This window comes from Girardinichthys multiradiatus, chromosome 6, assembly GCF_021462225.1.
Source record: "Girardinichthys multiradiatus isolate DD_20200921_A chromosome 6, DD_fGirMul_XY1, whole genome shotgun sequence".
NCBI classification, from domain to species: Eukaryota; Metazoa; Chordata; class Actinopteri; order Cyprinodontiformes; family Goodeidae; genus Girardinichthys; species Girardinichthys multiradiatus.
In genome coordinates this window covers 19,317,563-19,343,236 of record NC_061799.1, presented here as the reverse complement: position 1 = coordinate 19,343,236, position 25,674 = coordinate 19,317,563, and the positions used below count along the sequence as shown (strand labels likewise).

The 25,674-nt window shown below is 39.8% G+C and overlaps 1 protein-coding gene across 1 annotated transcript in view; it reads right to left on the bottom strand.

Annotated features, from left to right (window-relative positions):
* Window positions 1–25,674, bottom strand: part of LOC124869677 (protein unc-13 homolog A-like) — a 69,092-nt gene that overhangs the window by 34,553 nt on the left and 8,865 nt on the right. Inside the window, exons 2-17 of the mRNA XM_047367680.1 lie at window positions 19,845–19,874; window positions 19,553–19,652; window positions 17,604–17,721; window positions 17,368–17,491; window positions 15,693–15,763; window positions 15,152–15,206; window positions 14,741–14,770; window positions 12,377–12,590; window positions 8,502–9,572; window positions 5,393–5,495; window positions 3,259–3,302; window positions 2,090–2,168; window positions 1,457–1,462; window positions 1,284–1,358; window positions 958–1,177; window positions 174–401 (exon numbers count right to left, since the gene is read on the bottom strand). Coding sequence (XP_047223636.1) covers window positions 174–401; window positions 958–1,177; window positions 1,284–1,358; window positions 1,457–1,462; window positions 2,090–2,168; window positions 3,259–3,302; window positions 5,393–5,495; window positions 8,502–9,572; window positions 12,377–12,590; window positions 14,741–14,770; window positions 15,152–15,206; window positions 15,693–15,763; window positions 17,368–17,491; window positions 17,604–17,721; window positions 19,553–19,652; window positions 19,845–19,874 — 2,568 coding nt within the window. The remainder of the gene's footprint in view (window positions 1–173; window positions 402–957; window positions 1,178–1,283; window positions 1,359–1,456; window positions 1,463–2,089; window positions 2,169–3,258; window positions 3,303–5,392; window positions 5,496–8,501; window positions 9,573–12,376; window positions 12,591–14,740; window positions 14,771–15,151; window positions 15,207–15,692; window positions 15,764–17,367; window positions 17,492–17,603; window positions 17,722–19,552; window positions 19,653–19,844; window positions 19,875–25,674) is intronic.

The following is a 25,674-nucleotide window of genomic DNA, read 5'->3' as shown; positions in this document are numbered from 1 at the left end:
GACTTTGTAAATGGACGTTCAAAAGATATAATTTTCCTTTTATATAAACTATATATTGTACTTTCACATAAAATCCCAATAAAATACATTAACGTTTGTGCTTTTATGGTGACATGAGAAAATTTAAGGTGTATGAACTGTAACATTCTTTATCAAATGAGTCTCAAACAAACCTGTGATGCTAATCTTTGCCGACCACTTGGAGGTCCCGTCGAGCACGCTCTGTTTGATCTGTTTCATGTGCGTGCTGTGCGTCGCCTTGTCCAATCCAAACACTTCTTGGATTAGCTCAAAGATCTCTGGCTTATTCCTCTCTCTGATCTTCATGCGGTCCTTCAGTACCATGATGATGTTCTGCGTCCGGTCCTCGGCACCGTGCTTGGAGCTCTTTTCTGCGGCTCCTGATGTGACAGAGAGTTGCAAAGCAAGAGGAAAGGTTGCTGTTGTGAATATTTCTTGCACAGAAGCTTATCAAGCATTTTCATGCAACAGCTCTCTCTAAGACTCACACACAAAGTCATAAAAGCATCAGATCAAGTTTCAAAGTGTTTGGCAGCTTTGGCTGTTTACCAAACCCAAACCATCTAATAATCCCACTTAACCACTGAATCTGATTATTGAGTGGCTGTAAACAATGTCATAGTTTGGGCAACAGATCTTAAAACAAGCTATTTGGACCCAAGAGATAAATTCAATATGCATTTCATGGATGTTAGAATGCAAAGCCTGTGGGAAGATGAGAGAGGAAAAAAAAAAGGCCGGGGTGTGACAGCACATTACTCAGCAGATAAATTGGAAAGGAAGAGGGAGGGTAATGTGAGAGTGGATAGAGGACAAGAATAATGGGATGTCAATCTGGCAAAGGGATACAAAGTTTGGGTGGAGGACCAGGTGGATGCTCATAATTAAAAATGCATAACCTTGTGTGCATATTTGCAAATATCTGTGTGATCTTACTCTGCAGACAGTCGGCGTTAAGTAGATCCTGGCACTTGTCGTGGCATTTAACGCCACACTCAGAGCAGCGCATGCCCTGCCGCGCGATACCCCACAGCAGTCCTTCACATTCGTAGCAGTATGTGGGGGTGGTGGCGGTCCACACTTCAAAGTTATGTGGAGTGGTGGAAGAGATGGGGTAAATTAAAGCTTGCAGGGTCTTTTTATACACGTGGCTTTTCTGCAAGTGCAATGGTGGAAAAAAAGACAAGTTTTATTCCTGTAGTGATAATATACCTGAAAATCCTGAGAGCTGTGACAAACAACCGTGAGAAGAGAAAACCCACCAGCTCCTCATTGCCGAGAGTGGTTGAAGCCATGGCTGAGGTGATTCCAGCTTTGCGTGAGTTCTGCACCAAAGACTGAAAGCAACGGGATATAAAACACAACACAAAACATGTTAAATATCAGCAACAGCTATGTTTTATTGGATGTTATTAAATGGTAATTAAATACTTACCATAGCCTAAATATGCCAGGCCATGAAGAAACAGGAAGAAAAATAAAACAAGAGAAAATACTTTTTTTTTTAAACTTTCAATGACAGGTATCAAAAGTATAATATTAATATACATATATTTACAAACAGCCTACTTTATATCCTGTTCCATCTAAGTGCCAGATGATCTCAGTAAACATTTATCTGAGGTAATGTATATATATATATACAGAATATATCAATGTGGTATCAGTGTGAGTAATGTGGAATGGGTAAGATAGCTGAAACAATCAGGAACAGAGAAATGTTTTTTTTAAACAACAGACATTTTCACCCAGGTGAGCCAACAGATTTGTGACTCCTGGAAAGGATAAGGTTTGACAAAGTAGCACTCTGTGGGGATTAAAAGTACTGCTTGGAAGTTTACATCTATTTTCTTTTTGTTTTTGCAATGAAAAATATTTCACTCTTTTAAAGTGGATGGAATGTTTATCCGTGTTTAATAAATGTTTAATCAAATAAATCTGATATTTTCTGAAACAATGTTGATGTGCAAACTTTATTTATAGAGTGACTACTGTCTGTTTAAAGATTTTAAACCCTATAAGCGTGGAGTATAGTACTTTGTGTGTTTGCGTTCTTGTAGTTTCTCACCAAATCTCTGACAAGAGGAATTGCTTTTCTCTTGCGAAGGTCAGGCATGCTATCAATACTGTAGAGTGCACCTCCCATTCTGAACAAGACAAAGTCACATTAATATACTGTATGTATGAATGGTAGTAACTCTTTTTAGCTGGTCAAAAACAAGAAAGAAATGTAACCATGAAACAGTGTTTGATCCTGAGGAGCTAATAAATGTGTTTTTAATCATTACTTCTAATGCTGTGCAACTTGAGGACCTCTCAAGGACTTCACTGGAAAATTTAATTACTCCAGCCTCCTCCCCTTAAATACTAATCATGGCTCTCCATACTCCTTAAAATGATTGCTTTTTTTGGCTTACTCGTCAGTTCTTTAGACGGCATCTACAGTAGATCTACATCATCTAAAACTGGCCTTCCTGCTAGGCGTAGAGTAGCTTAGCAACATATAGAAAGATCCAATAAATATTCCATTTCAACACTCCATGCTTTCACAGAGAAGAATTTCAGCATTTGTTAATTAAATTCTGAACATTCGAGTATGAAACATTTATTTTAAAATTTTTGGGAGTTTTTATCTGCATGTTCCAGATCATGAAGCAACACAACTCTGGCTTGGATTTACAGTGTGGAAAAAGAGTTTACAGGTTTTTTTTGGCATCTGTATTAAATTAGATAAATCTGGTCAGGCTATGATCTTTATGAACATTTTTATAAATAGTAGTTTCTATGCTTTGTTTTGAATCCAAACTAAACCCAGTGTAACAATCAGGAGTTTAGGAGCCTTTATTTAAAATTGTCTAAAGGCCAAGAGGACACAGTCACAGAAATGTCCTGTGTATGTTTATCTGTGAGTTTTTCAATCTGTGCCTAAAATACTGTCGCTTAAAATGTTGAAATTCAAAGATGATGTTGAAATTCAAAGATGAAAAATGCAATTTAAATACATATCTATGTAAAACCATCCCTTATTTTTTTTTACATTTAGCTTCTTCTTTCATTAAAGAAAACAGAATAAAGGACAAATTCTGGAAACTCAGACATTTTTCTGTACTCAATTTTCTTTTTTACAAACATATCCAGACCAGCAAAAATGATCAAATTCAATATTTTTGCAAGACAGTATAGGAGCCTGTGTGTATAACGTTTTACATGAGAAACAGAAAATACATCAGAACTTACCCTCCTTTACCAAACCACAATGAACTGGAGGTCTCTCCTCGAGCCTATGCAAAAAAGGTAAAACAAAGAGCATTCTTTTTTTGTTTCTCACTGCAGCTTTTTTTAGCCTTTATTTACTATATGACTGCAGCTACACACAAGAAAAAAGCTTTATCAGGCACTTACAATCATTCCTTCTATATTACTGTCAAAGAGGAAAAAATAGGGCTGGCCAGCAAACAATTATACAGATAACTTCATGGTCCTGATCTTGCTTCATCTAACAGTCACCTTTGACACTGTTGATCTCAGTATTTTGATTGACAGGCTCCACAATATGGTTAGTATATCCAGCCGGATTCTACATTGGTTTCGTTCACACCTTTCAGGCAAAAGACACGGTGTTTTCACCAGGGAGATCATGTCTGAATCTTGACGTTTACCATAGGGTTAAGTTCTAGGACCTAATCGTTTCATCATCCAATACATTCTACATTCTGATGATATTCAGCTTTATTGGTCATTTAAAAATATTCCATCTTTCCTTTATCTTTAATGGAAATCCCTAACCAGCATTAAACTGTAAATCACAAAGTGCTTTTTAGTACAAAACATAAAATCTAAAAGGCAGAGAATCAAATTGACACAATAAGAAACTGTTCAAAACGAGTAAATGTCCCATGTGTGGCAAGATGGCAGTTGTCTTTATGTTAACCTTTTGAGCAGAGGGGAATTGTTCACTTTTCTAAACAAATAACTGCAGTCAACTTTGAAAATTCTGAAACCTTTATTATTGACCCTGAATACTGCCAATCTGCAATCAAGTAACACATTGGTACATTAAGCTTAACTGTCCAGCCGTGCCTTACAAACCTTGGTGTTAGTTTTGACTCTGCCATGTTTTTGGAGTGTCATTTAGGACAGTTGATAACGACATTTGTAAGCTTCACAGTCTTAACTCAAAGCTCGAGCTGAAGATGATCATTCACACATTTAACTCTTCAGACCTTGACTAATATAGAAGCATTCTTGCCTTTAAATAAAAAGTCTAGAATGAGCCTGCTAAGCTTCTAACTTACAGAAGAAACAGATGACACATTAAACCCAGTGTAGTCCTTTTGCAGTGGCTTTTAGAGTTTATTTAAAAATTTTAGTCTTCACTTTTAAAGACCTTCATGGTCCTGCTTGTGCTTGTATCTCTGATGTCTGAGGTTGTTAGTAAAGACTCATTTTAAGATCAGAGGAGACAGATCCTGGTTCCCAGATCATTGAGCGCATCACCCTAATCTTTATGTGGCCTCCATTTGTTCTTTTAAAAAGCAGAAAAGAACATGTTTGTTTCGACATGATTTTAATTATTAAGGCCTTGATTTCTTAATTTTAATTCCTCCTAAAGTGCAGCACAGAGAGAGATCAGACTGCTGTGAAGAAAAAAACAGGCTGAATGAGTCCTAAATGTCTGCTCATGTTCTATAAGACTTCACCGATTCGCAAACATTCAGGCTGCACCTACCTTTCAGCATGCTCCAATGATGGCCGAGCAAAGTGCATGTGATTGTCACTATGGCAATGACATGAAACTGAAAAGAAAACAAAGTGGGTCGACACAAATAAACGACAAAATAAAGTCAAGGGAAAGGAAGCCAAATGTAGATAAAACACAAATAAACAAACATCAACAAAACATTGAATCAAATGATAAAATTTTTGCTCAACTGAATTCAAAATGTAATGATTAAACAAAATGTGCAAGTGAAAACCAAGCAAGCAAAAACTGAAAGGTGCTCAGCTAAATCAAGCTGTATGGTGCTTCGCCCAAACTGAAGTAAAAGGTTGCCTTTTGACAAGTATTAATATTTTAAGAAAGCTGAAAGGTATTAATTATAGAAGACGACTGGCATCATGTCTGTTTCATGGTGAACCATGAAATTCAGGATCAAAATAGACTTTGGGACATTGCTGGATGTACCCAGTCTGCACATCAATAATGCACAGCGCATACATATTTCAAAGACTTAGTAGAGTCTCTTGAACTGGTGTTGAATTAAATCATTGCGTGGAACTGAAATAAACCAACAGAACTGGGCCCTGACTTGGCAAATTTGATGAAATAGTGGTGCACATAGCAAAGGAGGAACTTAATTAGTGTACTTACCTCTCGCAGCTGCTCTAAGACCTTGTTGTAGAGCCTTAACCAGTTCTCTTTAGCTCTGACGGCTGGATCCACTGGCTCTTTTGGCTCCTCTGGTGCTGGAGGACTAAAGGAAGGATATTTCACATTTAATAATAAAAACAGCAATATTGCACCTCAGCGTGGTACTCTAGCTGCAGTAATACAGACAAGAGGGCCCTGCGAAGAAAAGTGAAGGGAGCTAACCCAACGCTTTGTCAAGGATCTATTTTGGGGCCGCTTGCAAGAACAGGAGTAGGGCTCTGAACATTCTTATAGACTCCTCACACCTCCTCCATAAACTTATTGAACTGCAGCCATCAGGCAAACACCACTACATCATCGAAACCAGACCACCACACTGCTACATGGTTTTCTGATTCAAGCAGTTAAAATACTGAACTGCTATTAAGATTATGTACTTTATATTATTGCACTAAATTTGAATGTTTATCTGTTTGTGTTTTTATCTATTTGTCTTTTCTGTTATCTAATAAATAGTTTTTAAAGCAATATGTTAAGGGAAATGCAGTCCATTAAAAATACAAATGAAATGAAATGTGCCCCAAGGCCCCTAAACCAACAGGGGGTGTGGGGGGCACAAAAGCACTAAGACTCTCCTAAAGGTCAGGTTTACAAATGTTCTAGAATGACCATAGGCACATAGGAGTAGACTCCAAGCTTGCTTCATTACACTGTCAAAACTCTACATCACCACTTCCATCATACTGTGAGTGGCAAGATCATCTAGGAAAGCATTACAAGTATACTTGTGTATATACTAAAAACATTTTCCGAAAACGAGAAACAGTAAAGGTACATTCAACTAAATTTCATGAATTGTGTTTTAAAACTAATGTTAATTTTTGTGCTAATAATTGTGACCAATAATGTAAATATTGGCAACATCTGCAAATGAAATAAGAAAAACCAGTATGAAATGACAAAGCCTACTTTGGTTATACAGTACAGACCAAAAGTTTGGACACACCTTCTCATTTAAAGAGTTTTCTTTATTTTCATGACTATAAATATTGTAGCTTCACACTGAAGGCATCAAAACTATGAATTAACATATGTGGAATTATATACTAAACAAAGAAGTGTGAAACAACTGAAAATATGTCTTATATTCTAGGTTCTTCAAAGTAGCCACCTTTTGCTTTGATTACTGCTCCGCACACTCTTGGCATTCTGTTGATGAGCTTCAAGAGGTAGTTACCTGAAATGGTTTTCCAACAGTCTTAAAAAAGATCCCAGAGATGCTTAGCACTTGTTGGCCCTTTTGCCTTCACTCTGTGGTCCAGCTCACCCCAAACCATCTCGATTGGGTTCAGGTCCGGTGACTGTGGAGGCCAGGTCATCTGGCACAGCACCCCATCACTCTCCTTCTTGGTCAAATAGCCCTTACACAGCCTGGAGGTGTGTTTGGGGTCATTGTCCTGTTGAAAAATAAATGATGGTCCAACTAAACGCAAACCGGATGGAATAGCATGCCGCTGCAAGATGCTGTGGTAGCCATGCTGGTTCAGTATGCCTTCAATTTTGAATAAATCCCCAACAGTGTCACCAGCAAAGCACCCCCACACCATCACACCTCCTCCTCCATGCTTCACGGTGGGAACCAGGCATGTAGAGTCCATCCATTCACCTCTTCTGCGCCGCACAAAGACACGTGGTTGGAACCAAAGATCTCAAACTTGGACTCATCAGACCAAAGCACAGATTTCCACTGGTCTAATGTCCATTCCTTGTGTTCTTTAGCCCAAACAAGTCTCTTCTGCTTGTTTCCTGTCCTCAGCAGTGGTTTCCTAGCAGCTATTTTACCATAAAGGCCTGATTCACACAGTCTCCTCTTAACAGTTGTTCTAGAGATGTGTCTGCTGCTAGAACTCTGTGTGGTATTGACCTGTTCTCTAATCCGAGCTGCTGTTAACCTGCGATTTCTGAGGCTGGTGACTCGGATGAACTTATCGTCCGCAGCAGAGGTGACTCTTGGTCTTCCTTTCCTGGGGCGGTCCTCATGTGAGACAGTTTCTTTGTAGCACTTGATGGTTTTTGCGACTGCACTTGGGGACACTTTCAAAGTTTTCCCAATTGTTCGGACTTACTGACCTTCATTTTTTAAAGAAATGATGGCCACTCGTTTTTCTTTACTTAGGTGCTTTTTACTTACCAAATACAAATTCTAACAGTCTATTCAGTAGGACTATCAGCTGTGTACTGTAGCCACCTCCTGCACAACACAACTGATGGTCCCAACCCCATTTATAAGGCTTGAAATCCCACTTATCAAACCTGACAGGGCCAACCTGTGAAGTGAAAACCATTTCAGGTGACTACCTCTTGAAGCTCATCAACAGAATACCAAGAGTGTGCAGAGCAGTAATCAAAGCAAAAGGTGGCTACTTTAAAGAACCTAGAATATAAGGCATATTTTCAGTTGTTTCACACGTTTGTGTTCAGTATATAATTCCACATGTGTTAATTCATAGTTTTGATGCCTTCAGTGGGAAGCTACAATATTCATAGTCATAAAAATAAAGACAACTTTTTGAATGTGAAGGTGTGTCCAAACTTTTGGTCAGTACTGTAGGTATAAAAAAAAATTATTCTGGCTTTGATTACATTTTCCAGATGATTTTTTCTGAAAGAGCAAGATGAAAATCCTGGCTGTTAAACAATTTCAATCCTTTAATAAGTCAGTAATAACCTCTGAGCTCTAGAAGGCAACAGAACTTCTCTACCAAAAAAAAATTTGATTCAAGCAATAACCATTCAGTTGTCAAGTCAATTAGTGTATTGTAATGTGTCTGAAATTGCTTTCCAGTTGTAGACTGTAGTAATAGTTATGTCAGATATATAATGCATGAATCTTTGAACATGATTGATGATCATTAGTGATGATTGATGGTAGCTGAAATGTCCCTAAAATCCCGTTCTGTTTATAGTCCCAAACAATCTTGCAATGACTCTGATAAACTGCTTTGAACTGAATTCAGTTTAAAAAAATGTGTTGAACAGACATATATCTACTGTCTTCCCCTGTTTATGATTCATTTAATCAGTTTAATTTCCTTTTAACATTTCCTACCTCTCAGGGAGGACCTCATTTTGTTCCTCGGGTGTCACTGGTCTGCTGTCTTCATAGTGCTCCTCTTTCTGCTCTGCAGGAAGCTTCTCCTCATCTTGAGCAGGGGGTGTACTGACCTCTTTCTCATCCATAATCTCATTTTCTAACCACTCTTCTTCAATCTGGGGTATCTTGTCCTCAAGACCGGCTGGCTGTGTGGTAGAGGGATCATTGGCATGCAATTGTGGCGATCCGGAGGATGGGGGTTGCTGGGATGGGGGGCCTGTGGCAGTGGGGGGGGACGCTGAATTACCCAAGGTTGCCGGGTGTGAAGGAGGGACACAGTTTGCTGCAGTGGACTGGTGCTGCTGAGGAACTGTTGAGGCTGGTGGGTGAGACTGGGCAGGTTGGGCAGTGGGGACTGATGACAGGAATGAAGAAGCCAGGCCTGTGACTGCAGCTGTCAGAGGTTTGGCCATTGAGAAGAAGGAGGTGGTAGATGGGGCTGCTTGAGGTTGTGTTTGGGGCTGTGGTTGTTTGGAAGGCTGAGCTGCTGGTTGACCTGTAGGGGGCTGTATTGCAGGAGGTTGGGCATGATTGTTTGTTTGGTTTGGGGTTTTAACTGGAGGTTGTTGGTGTATGGAGGCCTGTTTCTCCAGTGGAGGCCTGGAGCTTTGTACGTCAAGCATCGGTGGTGCAGTTGACGTTGGAGTGGGAGTAAATGGTGGCTCACGTTCCTCACTGAGGGTTCCATCCAGATTATACGAGTCCTCATCATCATACATCATCTCCTCATCCTCATACAGGCCTTTCTCCTCCCCCTCATACAGTTCTCCATCATCTCCCTCATACAGCGCAACCTCTTCTCCTCCGTCTTTGCTGTAGCCGCCCTCATCACTGTACGCCCCCTGGGTCTCATCAGGGTCCCAGTCTGGAGAGCCTTTACTGTAGCTGACAGAGGAGTGGCAGGAGTGGTATGAGTCATTCTCGTCGTATGGGTCCCTTTCTCCATACTCTCCTCCGTAGTCCTCCTCACTCAGCTGACTGCTGCACCGACTGAGCTCTGCAGAAGATGCATAGCTACCAGTGGGACTGAAAAAGAGATAGATGAGATCCAGGAAAAGTTAGAATGTAGCTCTATGTAGTAAACAGTCAACCTTTTTGTGAGCTATAATGTCAAAAATGGTTATAGAGGGCTGCATTGATGCATTTCAGCCTGTACACTGTTCTCCTCTGGACAGCCCCACTAAACACCCTTTTATGCACATCTCAGACTAACAGAGAACACTGCTGATGGCAAATCAATGAAAAACACAGAAAATACAAGAGTACCAGACACATAGAAAGAAACAGAGCAGACAAAGGAAAAATCAGCAAATGAAACAAACAAGAAAAAAACAAGGTTTGTACATCTTGATGAATGGGGGTTAGTAAAAAAACAGAGACACCTAGAGAGAGAAGAGGATGATGGAGAAGATAAGAAGAGAGTAGGCTGCTAAAACAGGAGGAGGAAAGGTAGAAAGGGAGGGTGTGCAGAGCTGAGTGGATGAGATGGAGAGGAGGAGGTGTAGAGAGAGGGTGGGGGATGCCCCTGTCCAATACACTCGCAGAAGCAGCTAATCTTATGTGCCATATTGACCGTTAGACTGCCAGCTGAATAATTCATAGAGCAAGAGGTGGATGCATATTTTAATTCCCTGTCTGAGAAGAAACACATCAATAAATGTTTAGAAATCACACAGCACCGAAAATAACAGCACCGGTCTGAGCGAGCCAATGAAAAGTTGATGTATGAACAGACAATATAACAAGGTTTGATTAAATAAATCCATTCATTTGTTAATCATACCCACTACTACATGAAAAAAGTGAACCACAGACATTTCTCTTTTGCAATTATATTTTCATTGGTTTTCCTTCTACGGATATTCAAAGATTATAATTGTATAGCTATATTGAGCCAATCAGACTTTAAAGGGCAAATATCACCAAAACTATTAACCTAAAAAACTAAAAATCCTCAAAGTGTGAAACTCAAACAAATTTCAATTGGCCTTCCGTTGTTTTTCAAAATATTAAAAAAACAAAAAGCGCCGTTGGAGCCTCTAAAAGTGAAACACCATTACCATAAAAAGATAAAGACTTAGCATACATACCAGCAGAGCGTGGCTGCCAATTGTTTGAAAAAGAAAACAGAAAACATTACCTTATTGACGAAAAATCTCTCTAGCTGTAATACATCTAATGGATGTGTGCCTGATTTTTGGCTACACAAAGAGAGATGGAGTGACCTTTCTTACTTTCTCCAAAGATCCTCTAACTCAAGGAACTTGGGTGAGCTCTGTGAAAGTATATACGTAAAGAAGGCAGAGTTCTCTTCATCCAGTAAAAACAATCTCTCTATTCAAAATACGTTTTGCCCCAGGATTATGGAACAATTAGGATCTGGGTTTTAAGGAAATCAACACATCAAAGCTGAAGGACAAAGACACAATACAATTAATGCCACAGTGAGGACTGATAGCTTAAGGGAAGTCAGCAGCCAGATTATCAAGGCAACTACAGGTGTTTCTCAGGTAAGAATATTTGTTTTTATCAGCAATTTTTACTTTTATGCGTCACCCATGATAATTTAGCTGCAGTAACAACTCTTTTTTCCCCAGTGTCTGAGCCATAAGTAGCATTAACTCCAGCTGGACTTATAGAGTTTGAGTGGCATGACAGATGTGGATTCTGAATAATGTTTTGACAACGTTACTTTTAACACTGAAATTAGACCATCATGAGAAAAACACTGCTTCCATTCACTGTCGCTATATTTTACACAGAGACTGCACAGCTCTCTAGTATAAAACATTCAAGTGACAGCATTTTGGGAAAAGTTACACTTTGTGCGCATCACAATTAGAAGGGTGGTCAGAAACAGAGCAGGAATTACAATGTCTACCTGAATATTGCCTAAATTTTAGTTTTTTGACAACTTTTGCTATAAGAGGTAGTTTGAGCTACAGGCAGACTGGGTTCATCTTCAATATCCTGGGTAGGGTGCCGGTCTGTCAGATCTCGAAACTAATTGCTCTCAGATAAAATTTATCTTGATGTCCTCCTCCTTGATGGAAAAGTGACCATATACGTTTTTGCCTTATGTATTCACATATGAGAGGGGATTTTTACTATTTTTACCTTTGTCTTGGGTGGCTGTTAGATTATACACTGATGCATAAAACCCACTTTCCAAATGAAAGGTAATTGCTTTGAGGTATCTTTCAGCTGCATGATTGGGTTCTTACCAATTTCCTATAGATATGAATATAACTATCATGTCCAAAAACTATTTAAAAGGAAAAAGTTCTGATACTTCCGTTTCAAATAAAACAAACTAACAAAGGATATGAAGTAATTTAAAGTGGAACTAAACCCAATGTAAAAACATAACGCTGCCCGCAGACAAATTTTGAAAAATGCCACCAAAATGGGCGGTGCCAAGAGACATTGAGGGGTGGGACCAAGTGTGGGGATGAGCGGAGGGGGTTAAGCGGGAGTGTGGTCAGGAGGGCGAGAGAAAATGGAACCTAGCTTAATTTGACATATTGAAACATGGAGAGTGACCAGAGTCACGCTGGTTTATAGATCTTTTGAGGTGGAGGTTTTTATACCCCCTCGTCACCGGAGGTTGAGGGAGGCTTTATGGAGCCCAGTGGGCCTGAGCCTTATCAGTTCGAGCCGCTCGCTCAAGGTGCAGACATCTTCTATCCATCAACCTTGAATTTTAAATTACTAAGACCTAAATTTTCAGTCATTTTGGGATCGGACGACATTTAATTTCTCACAGGTTGATAGGAAATGTTAAAATGAAAGTAAATAAAAATAAATAAGGAAGATGTGAAAGTACATACCTGATAGTCCTTTGATGGTGGTAGTCGAGATCTTGGTTGTTCCCAGAGCATAGATATGGGAAGCATCTGGAGCTGCGATGCTGGTGGCTGATGGGGTACTGGTGGACAGAGGCATTGGGCTGGGATGTGCTATAGTAGGGAGGTGGAATGCTGTTACTGGTTTCGCTGCGATAGTCGCTGTCCCTGTCATCAACAGCACTGTCTGGGTCCTCATCTACACAGAAGCAGAGAGAATGAGGTAGAGGGAAAATGATAATGAGAAAACAAGGTTAATCACAGCCAAACCAATCTCTGAAAACTATAAGTACTTAAAAAGAATTCTGATTGGTTGGCAGGCTTTCACTGTTGAACCCGTAGACAGCATTTCTAGATATTTTACATTTAAAAATTTCCAAACTTTTCCACACTCAACCTTCCAGGGTTCTCAGTCCTTTATGATCATTTTAAAATATAAAATAATAAACGTTCACTAGAAATTTAGGGCAGATATTTTTATGGTGGGCATGCCTTAAATATGGAACCCAGAAAAATAGAAACACAAAAGAAGAAATGTCAAAAGGGAGGAGGGCTGTAGAAAACATGGACAAAAAAACAGAAAGAAAGAAAGAATAACATGTGAGGCTAAAGATAGAAGGAAGGAAGGAAGCATAAGGCGAACACAAAGAAGAAAATGTATCATTTTGAAAATAACAGAGAAGAAAGATAGAAATTATAATTCTTTTTTCACATTCATATTTTTTACATACTTTTTTAAGACGTGGAAAAAACTGAAATCAAATTCCATACTTGTATGTATTTTTCCAGACTGTGAAGGATCCCTGAAGTGGTCATAGATAGAGAATTCACACATAAAACACATGAGGAACACAAATCTGATGTGGTTGCTAAACAGATGCTTTATTTCTCTGTGGTGTTCATTGATCAACAATTACCATCTCAGAGGAAAGTGCTGATATGCTTTTGCAGTGTGAAGCAGTCAAAAGCCAAACAAGCTATCTATTAATCATTTATGATAATCCATCATCATCTTTAGCACTCTGAAAGCCAAATGTCGTATGTGGCTATTGCACCACTAACTCCTAAATATCTATTTAAAGGCATCAAACTAAGTCTTAGATATCATTCCTGTCCCTACATATCTCAGTCTCTCTGTCTCCTTGTGTATGTTTGAGGAACTTTCTTGGCTCACCGTCTATCATTACCCCCTACTTTTTCTTTTTTCCTCTGAATTAACAGAAATTAATAGCTACAGTTGTGTGGGTGAGTCTGACAGGCTCTTATTTAACACCATCTGCTGATTACAACAAAGGGGGAAAGTGACAGAGAAGTGCAGACTTTTTTTGCACAACAATTATAAGTTTGGCCATGGCATTTTTTTTCAAATGTTTGTCAATGTTACAGGGGTCTCCTGCACAAATTAATATGAAAGAATCAGCAGATTTTATCATGTGTCACTGGAGATCAATTTTACCAAGAAAAATGATTTAATTGTGTTATATAACTATGATAAAAACCAAGGCTTCTTTAAAAATAATGTTCCATGTCTTTCTTTTTAACATTGTTACACCCACAAATGCAATTTACTCTGTCTTTAATGAAAAAAATGAACATTGAAGAAAGAATTACATTCAGAAATGACCAAAATGCTGAAAAACCTATTTTTTCTGTGACAATCAGGAATTACAGCTTCGTTTCAAAAGTTGTTTTAAAGTTGAACCATTCAGGATGTACCAGGACAGAAAAAACTGTACTTATTAGGCATTATTTATTCAAACATTGTCTGAAACACATTGGCAGAACTCCATAAAGTAGTTAAATCTGCTCTTTTTTTGCAACTTTGTGCACCCACTATTGACTTCAGGACCTAATGATGATGGAATGGCCTTTCTAAATCAATAAGTGATGTTGCACATTGCAAAAGACAGTGAAAAATATTCATTTAGAAATTAAAAGCATTGACTGAAGTAACAAAAAAAGTTTTATATTATAAACTTACTCCATGTATTCCAACTGAATAAATATACTATACTAGTTTGTGATTATATCAGAAACCTTCGTGCATTATATTGTCATAATCAAACATTTCTGTCGTAGGGCAATGAGAACTCCATCCCCAACTCCTCCTCCACATAATAGCTTTTTTACCCATTTTTTCTACTTTGCCAAAATTACCACCAGCTTTTAGCAGATGGTACTTTTTCTGCATTGATTGCGTAATCTGTGTAATCATCATACTCTGCATAATACCAGCAACTATGGTCTTCAAGAATGTAAAGCTATGTGCTCTGGATGTATTTAACTTTAACACAAAGAACAAAGAGAGAGTATTCTCAATTTGCCCTGTACAGAAAGTGGTGCACTTACTTTGCTGATCTCCCCAAAGACTCCAGTTACCTGCAGAGAAAGACACGACTGCGTTGGTATTGATCACGATCTGGTGCTCAAACTCATACATGAATTCCCACCATCAATGCATTAATGTTCTCCAATGCAGGCAGTGAATGGAAAGAGTCTCGCTTTTGCCTCAGACAGCTGGCTCAGCAAGCTGCACAGACTGGACCAACAGTAGAAAACTGCAAGCATTTTCAAGGAGCCTGACTCCAGACATTTGATAGCACTATTGATCTCTTCTAGTGCAGCGAAACAGGCCTGTTTCCCTCTAACACACAACAACCCATGTGTGGCTAAACACATAACAGAAGCTGAGTTAAGGCAATCTAATTACACCTAAACGGATCATTCTCAGTTTTGCACAATCAGCTGCGGGTCACTTACAGCACTGGGTTCCTGGTACCCGGAGAGGGCGTTCCTGCTCCTCCTGGTATGAGTACTGCAATTAACAGAAATAGGTGATAAATGATCTCTAAGAAATTAGTTAGCTGGTAATTGCTAAAGAAATCAACATTATATAAGGTCATGCATACAGTAACTTGCAAAAGAATACAATTCTCCACATTCTGTCACATTACATTACTACACATTACTACATCTTTTAATTCATTTTATTGGAATTTTATCTTAACTGTAAAGTGGTTGAGAAAGAATACATCTCAGCTTTTTTCCAGAAAAAAATCTGAAAGGTTTAGTATGCATTCGAGGCCTCCCTACCCACTTTTCTTTGATATCCCAAACATAAAGGGCATTACTTTTCGAGTACAAAAAGTCAAGAAAAGGTTTGTTATTTTTGGAAAACACTGTGGGAGGGGGAGGACATTTTATTGGATTTTAGCAAGTATGATGCCACCTGCTCTCCAATTAATAATTTTAGCTTGTGTCTATACTGCAAGATTATGTTGGGGTGTTAAAGCTGCCTTACATCTTGGTCCCTCATGGCATTGAGCTGCTCCAGTTTTTTGGCCCAGTAGCGCGCCTCATCCTCAGGGATATCTGAAAACAATCATCTGGTCAAACTCAGGTGACAAAGTCTGCCAAAGTATGGCTCATCCAACTAAAACCCTTTTAATAATCCCACATGAAACCACTTGACAGAAGACACTAAAACATGGTGAAAAACCACTAGCTGTAATTATATTTTGACAAATTTTTGATGGTCCATTTTTAAACAACACAAAAAATACAGCTCCAGATGCTTTGGCTTGACCTCAAAGTTCTATATTTAAAACCGGCCCTTTTACTTACAGCCTCAGAACAAAATCTCTATCAATAGGCAGGGTCCACATATAGAGGAGTCAGGTGCACATTATTGATTAGAGGAAGAGGGAACAGGATGGAAACGACACCTAATCAATGCTAAGAGGAAAGCAGCTTCATCACCAGGAAAGAAAGACACAAACACTCCTCTTGGTACAAACTATAAAACCAAAAAGTGGGTCAGGGTAATTAATCGGGCAATGTTTTTGGTGCTCATTAGTCAGTGTTCATTGTGAAAATATACTTACAGGCATAATTTATCTGCTCCCAACCACCTCCAAGCCAACAGGAGCAAGAATTTCCTGTGGTTTCACATTTAATCAGAATCAGAATCAGCTTTAAGTAGATCATTTTCCATCTATTGGTAGTTTGGGACTTTACTGAGTACTATGTAGAGGTTGATAGTAACTATTTACTCAGGTACATATCCTAGGACAACTAAGAAACACATTACTTAAGAGGTTAGTCCCATAGAATGTGAAAATGGTTTGCTTTTTGATTTCCGCAATTTTTCCAGCAGGTAGAGGGCGCCCCATCACAGTGTGTTTTCTGGGTTAGAGTAATAAAGTATCTTATAATTGTTTTCCGCCCAAAATCTTACCACTGTAATGATTTGGGTCCTTTCCATTGATATTTTCATACTGATGTCCTACAGTGCATATTGTTAATGGAACGGGTTTGCACTGTTCTAACAAATATATATTACCTAATAATAATCTTTGTTTTATTTGTCATAACAATTGTACATTCCAATGAAATTTGTCCTGTGCATTTAGCCTATGCCATAGGGAGCACTGGGCAGGGGAGCAGGGAAGCATTTCAGGGCAAAGGGTTCTGCTCAGGGTTGCAGTCTGTGGGATTTTAACCAAGTTCTTGCAGCCTTCTTAGAAATAGGACCTTCATGTTTAGTGGTTAGAACCTTCTACCCACTAGGCTACCACTATAAGCTTACAATAAGTATAGGTTTTAAAAGCTTTATGTTGTGAAAATATTTGATTGGGAAGTGCATGTTTCTTCAACCCAAATGTATTATTTTATGTTGATGTAGAAGAAGTTAACTATTTATTTCTAATACTTTTTTTTTTTTTTACATGTTATTCCTTAAAATAAACCTAACTGTTTAAAATACACATATTTGCACATCATTTTAGATTTATGTGTTTGACTACATAATTTTTTTTAAATTAAATCAAATAATAATAATAAAGGCACTTCATGAAAATAACCAGTGATCAAACTGTTACTCAGCACTTTACTAGTCTTTTTACCAAATAATTTTATACTCTTACTTGAGTACAATTTTTGGCAACCCAACCCTACCCTACTCCTGGTAGTCTCACCTAGTGGCAATTCAAAGCGTGTGTCGAGCAGCACCAGGTGTAGAGTGGGATCTTTAGTTCCACAGATCTCACTGTCAGCCATGATGACTTGAGAGTCCAGTGTCAGCCACTCCCCTGGACCTTCCTGTGTACACATAGATTGCAGACAATGCAGAAGAAATAGCACAAACAATCAATGTTCGTACTGCAAGTCTAAGACTATCTCCTACAACGCAGTAGGGGTGGTATTGGCAAACCTCATTTGATTGTCGGATGCTACTTAGGGGAATCCACACGGTGCCGACCATGGTGTCCCAGATTAACCCTTTGTTCCACATTTCCACTGTCAGGCCCAGGTCCAGGCGGTTGATTTCACTGCAAAAGATAAGCAAAAGCAGAAAATTCAAAAGAAAAATACTAAGATTACAAGAAAGCTAAAGCAACTTAAATTTCTCTTGTCTATGATGTTCAATAGTTAAAAAATATGGCAGGGGTAAAACTGGGAAAGCATCCAATATTTCCCCCCAAAATGAAAGAAATTCTTGCAAGTTTAGGGACGTTTTGGTTCTTCCAGGCTGATACACTGTAAAATGAAAGGTAAATACATGTAATAGAAGAAGTATTTTTCTGTCTTTGTGAGGCAGTTGCTTGCATTGGATTTTATTTAGAAGTATCACCATAAGGAGGGACAAAACTTACAAAAGCTTTTGTCAGCTCAAAGTAAAGTTTTACATAAAGAACACCCTCATCATCTTACGTTCACTAATGTTCTCTAAGAAATTTCTGAGGCCTTCACAGAACAGTGGTAATTATTCTGAGATTAAACTCCCCACAGGTGGACTCTAGGTACTACTTAGGTGACCTCTGTATGGAGTTGGTTGAACTTTATTTCATTTAGGAGTAATGGAGTAATGGGGGGCTTAATTTAAATTTAAATGTTTGATTATCATGTATCAGTTTACTTCCACTGACAATTGTCCATTACTTTTTCTTGGTCGCATAAAATCCCAATAAAACACACTGAAGCTTGTGGTTCTAATGAAATACTTCTACATGATTGCTTCCTTGCACATTGCTTAAGGATTTAGGTGCATCTTACATATCAAAACTATCCTAGCTCTCACACACACGACAAACAGAATAACTTGTAGGTTGTACTGTGACTAATATATAGGTTGATACATTGGGAACAAACCTACAACGATCTAATATAAAGCCTATATTAGAAGGTAGGAGGAAGGATGGAAAATGATGAAGAGAGTGACGAATAAGCGGAGGGAGGGAGGGAGGGAAAAGGTTATTGTATTGCCTGCCTGAAGGGACAAAGATGGAACTTTAATTAAGAAACAGAGGGAATAGACTTCCAATATTAGTGTAGCTCCTTTTTTTCTTGAAGAAAATGCCTGTTTGATTTAAAGCAGTGACTGAGGGTTCCGAGTCAGTTTGAGGGAGAACAAGAGTTCCTCTCTGTAGCCCAAACATTATATAACACAACTCCACTGATGCAACCCCAGTACAATGCTTCACGCCTCCAAACATCATACGGATGCAGAGGACTCCGCAGTAATCCTGCCTGCTGCAGCCCACATCCCGCTAAATGATTCTCACCCTTCAACGCCCAAATGCTGCTACACTGTCAACACTGAATCACTCTGCAAGCCAAACATTCAGCGTTGTGTAATTTTAGCACCTGCAACAAGTGATACCATTCAATATCTGTGGGAATATGAGCTGAAATAAAAAGATTAAAAGATGAAGAAACAGCAAAATATCTAGTGTAATGAAAACAGAGAGGGAGAGGAGGGAGGGAAAAAGAGGGGTTGTGGGGGTTTGTACAGATTGAAAAGAGAAAGACGTAAGGCTGAGATAAAGATGAACGGTTGTATGCAGAGGAAGTGACAGAAAAGCCTAAAGAAGGGGTGGAAGGGAGCCAAGGTTGAGAATGAGGATGAGAGAGAGCCAGAAGTACCACGGAAGAGCAGATGAAAAAGAGCTGAAGATAGCTGACCGAGGTGGAGAGGAAGAGCTGCGAGAAACAATACAGGGATAAAGGGCACTTAGGATGAAGAAGTGGAAAGAAAGAGCGATGAAAGCTGATATAAAATCAAGCACTGGAGCAGCAGTATAGAGAAAAGTGGATGATGGGTAAATGACAGCAGGCTGACGAGGAAGGTGTGTGAGAGAGAAAAGATACTAAGGGACTCACAACATGAAGTCCTGCTCCCAGCAGGGCAGGTTGCCCCTGACAGCAATCGTTGTGCTCTTCACATTTTGCACCTTAAGAGTCACATAAGTGTTAAACTTTTCTGCAAGGAGAAAAAGATAGAGAGAGGAATGGAAAACATCAGATCGAGAAAATAAATATGTATTTTACTATTGGATATACATTCTGCAAACTGACACAATTACTAACTCCAGATTGAACCTCATATAAACACATTAAACGGACAGTTTCCTTGTGTACCTCCTTCTATTATTTCCATGTACCTACGTCTTACCTTGGGGTCCATCCAGCTTGGCTTTCTTCACTGTGGGAACACAGAGAGGGACATGGTGACACACAGGAACACCATCTGTTTTCATGCTTACGTGTTTTCTGTTTGTACAGAGGGAGGACAAACCAAGGAGGTTTGCAATATACTAAAACAGCAGTCAAAGGGACATGTCGGACATTGAAACAAAAACTTCAATTTGAAGTAAATAAATAAGACTGGTCATAACTAAATAGCATTTTTTATTCATACCCCTTAAACCTTCTCACATTTTGTCACATTACAACTTCAATGTGTCTAATTGGATTTTTTTTGTTGCAGACCAACAGAATGTAGTGCCTAATTTTTTAATGGAAGGAAGTGGTTTTTAAAATATCGTTTACAAATAAAAATCTGAAAAGTGTTGCATCGACTTTTGTATCCTCTTTAGTTTTGATACCTCTAAATAAAATCACGTGGCCTTCAGATAATACAACTGTTCTGTAAAGGTCCTTTAGGTTAGAGATCATTAATAAACAGGAACACACCAGACAGGTGCCTGAAAACAAAAATGTCCTGATTAAAGTTTTCCACAAGCAATGCAGCAAACATCTTGGACAGCAAACATGTGAAAGAATGTGCTCTGGTCCCATGAGACCAAAGCCTAACTTTCTGGCCTAAACGTGACAAACACTGTCTATATGTGGTAGAATGCAGCGCATCACTTTGATCACCCTGAAACATGGTGGTGGCAGCATCATGCTGTGAGGATGCTTTTTTTTTCCAGCAGGGTTAGAAATGCTAAATACTAATCCTGGCACACTTGTTTCAGATTTCTGTTTGCAAAAAAATTATAAAAAACGAATGTAATTTTCCTTAAACTTTACATTTATTCACAAAATCCCAATAAAAAGGAAACGGTGGTGGCGCAGGGATGAAGCCCATGACCCATGTACGGAGGCCTTAGTCCCTGACAGGCTGCAATTGGTTTGAGCCCGCTGATATTACCTGCATATCCTTCCCCCTCTCTCCATCCAATTTTCTGTCAACTCACTTTCGAAAAATCTTTTGAAAGATTGAGGCCACTCGTCCCTAAATAAAATCCCAGTAAAAAAATCTGGGTTAAGTGGCAAATGTAAAGGGGTTCATGGGATATCAACACTTTTAAGGCACAATGTTTCTAAGTGTTGGAATAATTGAATATAGATTTATCTTATATTTTCTCCTATTCTTTAACTTGACTATTTGATCTCATAACCTTTCATGATGTATGTGTGAGAAAGGATGTGATGAGTTTGTCTGCAGGATAATAAATGGAGCTGAACTAGCAGAGAAGGAAGCAGTCCAGTTGAGGAGGTCATAAAGATGAAGGCTGATTACACTCAACAAAAGGCACAACTGACCCTACCAGTTGGAGGAGACTGTGGGAAATGTGTTGTTAATGTATAAAGCTGTTTATGACCTGTTTACGATGCAGCTGTTGTTTTCCCCCATCTTTTAGAGAACAATGTTTTTGTAAACTAGGGACCCCCGAAAGACAATAAAAAGAGGAGGCGGACAGATGCTGTTCAGAGCGGTGCGAGATCTGTAACTGAGCAAATCTTGACCGTTTCTCCTCGCAAAGCGAATAAAAGGAACTAATACTTTGTCTCTCTTTTCTTTTTGTGTTGTTATAAGTATTGTTAGGTTGGTTAAACCTGACACTAAGTACAACTGTTATCATCAAAGAACCAGTTAAAATCTGATCAAATTTAAGGTACGAAAAACATGTAGACCTGAAGAGAACAGAATGACTTTGCCGTTGGCTGCAAAATATCTTTAAGGATCTTATAAATGTAACAACAATAATGCATACAACTGTAAAACGATGACTACTAGCTGTGAAACAAAGAAAAGACCAAATTTTGCTCCCTCTTCTCTGTTTTAATTGTCCATCACAATGTTCTAAACTCTCTCTATGACTGGGTACCTATTTTTTTGTAATGTTTTGTCCATTTTGTCCATACCAAGCAGCTCATATATAACATAAAACCTAATAAGCAGGCATATTTTCCACAAACACAAAGAGGCAGAATTCACCAAGCACACTCAGCATTACATAAGTGTGGGTGAAGAATGCAGAGTCTGACTGAAAGTATGATGGTTGTGTGCTATAATGTTTCTACAACTTAGTTGTAAAGACAAAGCATAACATATTTCAAACAAGGATTTCAATGCACTCTGTACTGTACAGAAACAACATGCTTGTCTCATGTTATTTATTAATCTATAGATGTTTATTAATACTTTTTAAATACTTAACACATTTGGTGCAAGACGTAAATTATTTGGGGTTTATATGGGAATTTCTCTCTTTTACTAAGATTCAAGCAGAGCATCCCTATTTAAATTAAAGAGTATCTGCCAGTGCATTTTTCTGTGTGCTGTGTAAGTCTATGCTCCCTTTCTGCAGCACTGGTTTACCAGCCGTGACGTAACTCAACACATGCATTTTTAATGCTCCACTACCCACAACTCTCAACCACGTACACTCTAGGAGGTCCACTCACACACACACACACACACACACACACACTGCAGATGTGGACATACTTCACATGCACATGTTTACAGAATAATAAATACAAGTTCTTTGTGGTAAATCGTAGTTTAACTAACACTTACAATTCCTACATCAAAACTAGTCACCATTAGTAATAACCAAAAAGTGAAAAATACAATTTATCTGAGTCAGCAAGGCCTTTTTCCATTTCCCAAGCCTTTTTCCACGTAACCTTCACAAACTCGAGGTAAACCTGCAGCTTCTGCCACGCAGTCTCATGCTAAATGCAGTGGCTTGCTCCTTTGCTATGCACCTGCAGCAAGGATAATGTTACATAATCACTGCTTTCATTCAGCCTCAGCACCCTGAGGGAAGCTTTGCATGTTCACAGCAAACAAGACATTCAGACATAAATACTGTATGGAATTTGTTGTAAAGGTATTCAGCCTCCTTAAACTTTTTTGCAGCAATCACAAACTTTACTGTTTCTTCTTGAGATTCTATGTGACAGTAGTGCATAATTAAGAAAATTAACATTGCTTTTAACATTCACGCAAATAGTAATCTGAAAAGGGTAGCAAGCATTTGTGTTCAGTTCCCTTTACTTTGAAACCCTTAAATTAATTCCAGTGCAACTAATTGCTTTTAGTAGCTACTTAATTAGCGAACAGAGTCCAATTTGATCTGATTTTAAAAGTTCTCTTAGCTTATAAAGCAATATCCCAAGCTTTGAAAATCTCACAGAGACTGTTCCATCCACCATCCACTTGTGGCACAACTGCAAACTTATCAAGACACCAAGCAGAACATTAATCGCAGAGGAAGCCGAGAGACCAGTGGTAACTCTGGAGGAGCTGCAAAGATCCATGGTTCAGATGGGAGGATCTATGGACTATTAGTTATGCACTGCACAAATTTGGCCTTCATGGAAGAGTGGCTAAAGAGAGTGGCAAAGCCATTGTTAAAAGAATCCCATTAGAGGTTTAGCATCAGCCTTGTAAGTGACACAGCAAACATGTGGAATAAGGCGCTCTGGTAAGATGAGACCAAATTAAACCTTTTCTTCAGTATATACAGGGAAGCTGATCAGTGTTAATGGGGAGATGGGTGGAGCTACATGCAGGTCAATCCTGAAAGAAAACCTGTTAGATGCTACAGAGAGCAGCACCTTCCAGCAGCACAGTGACATTAAACATACAGCCAGAGCTACAGTGGTGTAAGTGTTAAGACTGGTAAGTGTTAAAATGTCCTAGTCAAAGTCTATACCTAAATCCATCTCGGAATCTGTGATGTAATTGCAGCAAAAGCTGAATATATTTGCACACTTTTCTGATTTTTATTAGTAAAACAGTATAAAGCAATGCAGTGCTTTCCTTTCACTTCACAATTATGCACTACTTCATGTTGGTCAGACACATAAAATCCCAATAAAATACAGTGAAGTGTGGAGATGTAACTTGAAAATGTTTAAGGAGTGTGAATATTTTTGCAAGCAATTATATATTTTTATGAAAACAGAAGTGTCTTCGAAATATATCAGAATACCCAAAAGACGAAAAATTTAATCTAGCAAGGCAGCTTTAAGGCGGCTTAAATCAGTTCAGGACTTGCCTAATATGAGAGTGTTTGTAAACTAAAACAAAGAACTGCAATGAGGACAATCAACTACACTCAAAAAATCCAGATTGGGTGTGTGCTAAATTAATCTAAGTGTGACATGTTGCTTCTATCATATGTAGTCATGTTTTGTGGTTGAACATCATTAAGTAATGTTATTTTAGCATGATGTGGAATAATTTAAGTACTCATACTCGTACTCGTCATCTTCCGCTTATCCGGGACCGGGTCGCGGGGGCAGCAGACTCAACAGAGACGCCCAGACGTCCCTCTCTCCAGACACCTCCTCCAGTTCCTCCAGGGGGAGCCCAAGGGGTTCCCAGGCCAGCCGAGAGACATAGTCCCTCCAGTGTGTCCTGGGCCTCCTCCCGGTGGGACGTGCCTGGAACACCTCCCGAGGAAGGCGTCCAGGAGGCATCCGGTATAGATGCCCGAGCCACCTCAACTGGCTCCTCTCGATGTGGAGGAGCAGCGGCTCTACTCCGAGCCCCTCCAGGATGGCCGAGCTCCTCACCCTATCTCTAAGGGAGTGCCCGGCCACCCTACGGAGGAAGCTCGTTTCAGCCGCTTGTATCCGGGATCTCGTTCTTTCGGTCATGACCCAAAGTTCCTGGCCATAGGTGAGGGTAGGAACGTAGACCGACCGGTAAATCGAGAGCTTCACTTTTCGGCTCAGCTCTCTCTTCACCACAACAGACTGGCACAGCGCCCCCATTACTGTGGCAGCCGCACCAATCCGTCTGTCGATCTCCCGCTCCATTCTTCCCTCACTCGTGAACAAGACCCCGAGATACTTGAACTCCTCCACTTGAGGCAGGAACTCCCCTCCAACCTGAAGAGTACAAGCCACCCTTTTCCGGTCGAGAACCTTGGACTTGGAGGAGCTGATCTTCATCCCAGCCACTTCACACTTGGCTGCAAACCGCCACAGCGCATGCTGTAGGTCTTGACTAGAGGGGGCCAGCAGGACCACGTCATCTGCAAAAAGACGAGACGAAATCCACTGGTCCCCAAACCAGACCCCCTCCAGCCCTTGGCTGCGTCTAGAAATCCTGTCCGTAAAAGTTATGAACAGGACCGGTGACAAAGGGCAGCCCTGCAGGAGTCCAACATGCACCGGGAACAGGTCCGACTTACTGCCGGCAATGTGAACCACTCCTGCTCTGCTTGTACAGAGAACGGATGGCCCCTAATAAAGCCCTGAGTACCCTAATTGAGGTACTCAGGGCGGATCTCATCCAACCCTGAAGCCCTGCCACCGTGGAGCTTTTAAACCACCGCAGTGACTTCAGCCTGGGTGATGAAAGAGTCCAACCCCGAGTCCCCAGCCTCTGCTTCCACCAGGGAATGTGTGATGGCAGGATTGAGGAGATCCTCGAAGTACTCCTTCCACGGCCCGAGTTTTTGCCTCTGCCACCTCTCGGGCCATGGCACGCTTGGCCTCACGGTACCTGTCAGCCGCCTCAGGAGTCCCACAAGCCAACCACAGCCGATAGGACCCTTCAGCTTACTGCCGGTATGCACCACCGGGTTCGGGGATTGCTTCCACGACAGGCATCACAGAACTTACGGCCGCAGCTACGGGCGGCAGCATCGACAATAGATGCGGAGAGCATGGTCCACTCGGACTCTGTCTCCAACATCCCCCAAAATCTGGTCAAAGTTCTCCCGGAGGTGGGAGTTGAACATCACATGCCT